Below are 5,731 nucleotides of genomic sequence, written 5' to 3'. Positions count from 1 at the left end.
CTCATGGCCCACAAATTCAACCCAACAGAATATACAAATTCAATTATAATTTTAGTCTTTATCTTTATCTTTCTTTATTTGCTTTTATCTTTCATAGGTCAATGCTTTATATATACTTAGTTTTACTTTCCTAGTTTACAATTTTCAATCAATCGACAATCAATAAAATTTCTTCATCTTTTCTTTTCTTTCATTATTCTTTCACAATCTTATTATCTTTGCGTACTCTTTATGTACTTTTCCGTTTTATTATTCACATCACTACATCAACTTTCGTTGGCCTAAGCTTCTCTACCTCACTCTCACCTTCCTTTTTTTTTCTTCTGTACTTTGTAGAATCTCAAAACATAAAAACAAATAAAAGAAAGAGTTTTTGAATGTTTTGTGTTGCATACAAATAAAAGTGAAAAAAAAGTTAAATATTTTTAATTTTTTGTTTAAACCTTCATATTTATTGATCTGAATTTTTTTTTTTACAATCTTTGTTTTATTTTTTTAATTGTTAAATTGGTTATTAAATTAGAATTATTGTTGGTAATAATTTAAATTGATATTGAAATATCATTGGTGGTAATATGGTAGAAAGCAATGATATCGTAGTGATGGTAATAGTAATAGTAATAATTAATGAATTATTAATTATAATATAAAGAGTAAAATTGACATTTAGTTTATATTATGTGTTTTGTGCATCATTACTACATACACTTTAATATTTGTGTATTTTTATGTTTATAATTTTTTTATGTATTTGTGTCTTATCTATATGTATTTGTGTCTTATGTCTATGTATCTAAAAAGACACTAATTAAACACAATTGAAGAGTACCTTTGGTTTATGATTTTATTTTTTATTTTTATTCAATATTTTCTGTTTTCTGAATTTTATAGAAAAAAATAAATCAAAAAATAAAAACATAAAACAAAATTTTATTGTTTTTACTGTTTTTTTAATATTTAAAAAAATACTAAAAATAAAAACACAAATCAAATACAGCCTAAATAACTTAGACTATAAATAAAATATTTTTTCTTTTAAAAAAATAAAATAAAATAAAAGTCTTTGGTACAAAAGATAAAAGAGAAAGGAAATCGAGCTGTAGAGGATTAAAAAATTGGGCCTTATCTATTTTGTTGAAGTTGTGGTACTCACGACAGACTCAGCCTAAGAGCATATGATACTCAACATTCCATATTAATGGAAAGAAAGGTTGCTGAATCAAGCAGGTAAAGAGATACTAATAAAGTCTGTAATTCAAACAATGCCATCATATGTCATGAATGTCATAAAGTTTTTCAAGAACTTTTGCAGAAGATTCTGGACAAACGTTACAAAATTCTGGTAGACAACATCGGAAAAGGAACGGGATATCCATTGAAAAAAGTGGGACATCATTACTAATAGCAAGAGCGATGGGGACTAGGGTTTAAAGACCTCGAGAAACAAAATACTGCCTACCTTGCCAAACAAGCATGGAGAGCATTGAAGGACCCAGGTGCAATCTGGGTACAAGTTTTGAAATTGATATATTTCTCGGATGGCAACTTTTGGGCAGCGACATGTAAAAAGGGCGCGTCATGGGTTTGGAGAAGCATCTTACATAAAAGAGAGTTATTAAGAGAAAGAGCAAAGTGGAGCATCAGAGATGGTTCAAAAGTAAACATATGGAACAACAATTGGATCACTGGGAGGAGCAAGCTTCTTAATGCGAACAGCACATATGACTCGAAGGTAAAGGATCTCATTGTGAATGAGGAAGGGTGAAATAAAAGAATGATTGAGAGCATATTTTCTCAGGATATTTGCAAAGAGATTCTCAGCACCCCTGTTAGTGTAATGAACAAAGAGGACCAATTGTATTGGCTACGGAAGAAAGATGGAAATTATTCAATAAGAACAGGATATTATGCTGCAAAAAGAGTCGGGCAGAACATGAAATAAGAAAATCCGTCAACAAGTGAAGATAAAAGGGAGATATGAAAGGAGGTATGGAGAATGGAAGTCTCACAGAAGATCAGAATGTTCTTATAGAAAGCATGTCATGATATATTACCAGTAGGTCTAACTTACATAAAAGAAAGATGTCACCGGATCCAGTGTGTCAAATATGCTTAAAAAGTTTAGAGACATTAGAACATGCATTACTGTTATGCGATTAGGCTGGGGCAATATGGTTTGGAGTAGAATGTCAATGGACTCCAACAGTTGAGACAGTCAACTCAATTAGAAATTAGATAGTGAAATGCATAAGAAATGTGAGAGCAGGCTGTGGAGAAGACCAGGAGAAGAGAATTAGCAAGTTAGGATTTCTCATGTAGGAGATATAAAAAATGAGAAACAGTAAGTTGTTTCAACAACATTTCTACCAGCAGTGACCAAAACCAATTCTACCAACTTATTAACCCAAAAAATAAAAATAAAAGGTTACATCCTTAATTAAATGAAAAAAAAAATTGTTTCATTACAAATTTGATATATGCATATACATATAAGACTAATTCTATGGTGCCTAAATTTTACCTAACTTACCTTTTGTAGTAAATTTTGATTTTTTAAAAATTATTTATTGTTATATCTTTTAAATTAAATATTACTTTTTAACATTTTTTAGTAAATAGACAACATCTTTTAGACACCATAACATTTACCTACGTATAATTTATTTCTGTAAATATTAACTTTTTTCTTTTTCTCGATAATAAAAAAATATGAATTCTTTTATATACTAAATTATCTAAATATATAAATTATATCTATGTGCATTATTTTTTTTATATTTTATTTAGGCTAAGAAAGTTGCCCTTGAGTTTTTATGCGTATATTTTGTTCTTTTTGTTTACACGAAAAAATAATAAATTTTTTTGTTTATTTATGTTTATAGTTTCTCAAATCAGTAAGTATATAATTCATATAATTTTATTTAACCATATTAGGTGTATTAAAATCAACCGTAAAAATTAGTCATTCAAATAAAATACATATTAGAATATAAAATATATATTAAAAACTAGTTAAATTATATATATATATATAATGACTAATTTTAGTAGTTAATTTTATTGTGTAAATAATATTTTTATTTTAATTTTATTTACATAATACATTTTTAACCACGTATAATAATACAGGTAAAAATTTAGGTGCAGTCGATTTCACGTGAAGTTAATATCTAAGAGTTATAAGATGAAAATTTAGTCAAATCAATCCATCTAATAATTTTTATCTATTTATTTCACGTAAAATTTACTGTATATGAGTTTCTACCAATAATACAGTACTATCTCTAAAAGAAAGAAGTTACTAATTTGATTGTAACTTATACGCGTCTTTAGCCATGTAAAGGACACACCTATATCCGGAAAGCATTTCAATATTTCATTACATAGCTGTTAATGCTTGTCTCTTAGCTTGTCTTCGCAAGTAACATACTCACTTGAACGATTAAGGAAAATCAAGGAAATCGTACGTCTCAAATGCAACAGTCGCCAAATTAAAGCGAAGATATTCATGCTAAGATATGATTTTAGCTAATTTTACAGTAAGCGCCGAAGCCCCAACAATGCATTCAGACGTAAACGTATAGCGCGGGATAAAGGTCAAGGCGTTGGAGTTGTATTATCTTGTACTATTTAAAGACAAGTAACAAGTGTTTAATTTATACTTAATATTTTAGAGTAAATAAATTAGTAGCTTAAATATTATTTTTTTTATAAATAGTTGTTTATTTGTTCATCAATAATAATAGGGCATAGCTAGTATGAGAAAAGGTAGATGTTAAAAACAACATGAAAATTTAGGTGTAGTCGACTTCACGTGCGTAAAGTTAATAGTTGAGAGCCATTAGATTATCTGACTAATTTAACTAAATTTTTATTTAATCACTCTCAACTACTAACTTCAGGTGAAATCGACTTTACTTGAATTTTCATCCAAAAACAAATTTTTATAATAAGGATGATTGCTACTCATCAAAATTTTAGAAGAAACACGTCACTTCAAAAGAAACATTTGTGTGCTCCTAAAATAATATACTCAACATGTACTTTTAAAATGTTTATAATTATTTATTTTTATTTATAGTATTTGAAACATATACATAAAATAAAATAAGTAATGCTAAATACAATATAAGAACATAGAAGTATTTCAACGCTAAGGAAACTATAGGTCTAACCGACTAACTTATTCGAAACTGCAAGACAATTTCCCCATTTGATAAACCAATATTATATATATTTTCATAAGCTCATGAATATCATTAGTAGTTAGTACTATGATAGAGGGCAAATATGTCATTTAACAATTCCGCGTTAACAGAGACAGATTGCATCAGTTGCACGAAAATACACAGGACTATCAAGTGAATAAAGACAGTACGTAACAGCAACAGCACCAAATGCAAAGAATAAATAGCGTAAACGTCACTGAACATGACCAATGACACTCAACACCAACAAGCAACAAGATTCAACGAAGAAACATTCCAACCCCCCAATTACTCTCTCTACCTCTCTCTTATTTCTCTGCTAAGGCACAGTTAAACAGAAAGATGGAGAATGGCAATGCCAATAAGAGTAGCTATGACGACATAAACGGCAAGATAATGCTGATATCGATCGTCATTGTCTCCGTCGTTCTCACCATAATGATATGCTTCCACATCTACGCCCGCTTGTACCTCCGACACTCTCGCCAACTCCGCCGCAATAATCATAGCATCCGCCGCAACGCGCACCACCACCCTCACTTCGTATTCTACGTGAACCCCGCCGTCATGTTGGCCTCCCGCGGCCTCGATGCCTCCGTGATTGCCTCCCTTCCCGTCTTCACCTTCTCCCGCAAGACCCATCCTCACACCGTCGACTGCCCCGTTTGCCTCTCGGAGTTCGAGGAAGGGGAAACGGGTCGGGTCTTGCCCACGTGCAACCACACCTTCCATACTGAATGCATCGATATGTGGTTCCACTCCCACTCCACCTGCCCACTTTGCAGGGCACCCGTGGAGACTCCGAAACGACCCGATTTGGTTATAACTGTGGGCCATTCTGAACCAGGTTCGAGTTTTCAAGGTGATGGACTGAACCAAACTGGACCCGTGGTTTCTCCTAGTTTGGTCCCAAAGGATTCTTCGTCGATTGTGAATGTGAGCGTTGAGGTGCCCGCAAGAAACGAAGATTATGGTTGCCAGTCGCCGTCGTCTTCGTCGTCGTTTCGGTCACCGGTGGGTCGCATGCTGTCGTTGAAGAGGATTCTGAGCAGAGACCAGAAAGCGAGCGCAGTTGGGTGCAGCTCGACGGCAGAGGAAGGTGGACGATCGGAAACTCAGTAAGTTGGTGAGGTGACGTGGCGTTATTGGAATCCAGGTGGTAGATTCATATCCAAAACGATAACACGTTGGCACCAGTGGCGCGTGAGTGCGTGACGTGAGTGTTCACTGTTCAGTAGTTAATAACGTAGAATCGTAGATACTAGTATTATACTACCGTACTACCAGTGTATTATTTCATTTCATATATATTCGTTTTATTATTTTTTTATTATTTTCTCATTGTATCATACGAGCAAAATTAGGAATTTTGTATTTACCGAGTTAGGGATACAACCGCATCTTCGTTCTTTCGTTTTCTTCATTAAAATTACATTATATTCAGCAGTATGTATACTATTTCATTTAATTTTGTTATATCCAAAATTGTCTTTGTTTTAAATTATTACTACTGGTTTAGTATA

General features: G+C 32.2%; 1 protein-coding gene across 1 annotated transcript; it reads left to right on the top strand.

Moving 5' to 3' along the window:
* Window positions 1-4,412: 4,412 nt before the first annotated feature.
* On the top strand, window positions 4,413-5,731 carry LOC112703690 (RING-H2 finger protein ATL2-like). Its single transcript, XM_025755257.3, has one exon. The coding sequence runs from the start codon at window positions 4,551-4,553 to the stop codon at window positions 5,328-5,330; it is 780 nt and encodes a 259-aa protein (XP_025611042.1). The 5' UTR covers window positions 4,413-4,550; the 3' UTR covers window positions 5,331-5,731.

The sequence above is a fragment of the Arachis hypogaea genome, chromosome 1 (assembly GCF_003086295.3).
Source record: "Arachis hypogaea cultivar Tifrunner chromosome 1, arahy.Tifrunner.gnm2.J5K5, whole genome shotgun sequence".
In the NCBI taxonomy this organism is placed as follows: domain Eukaryota; kingdom Viridiplantae; phylum Streptophyta; class Magnoliopsida; order Fabales; family Fabaceae; genus Arachis; species Arachis hypogaea.
The sequence above is the reverse complement of the archived record's forward strand: the minus strand, read 5'-3'. Positions and strand labels throughout refer to the sequence as shown.

Bases quoted from the DNA above. Each gene is read 5' to 3' on its own strand.
- LOC112703690 (XM_025755257.3), top strand. From the start codon at position 4,551: ATGGAGAATGGCAATGCCAATAAGAGTAGCTATGACGACATAAACGGC.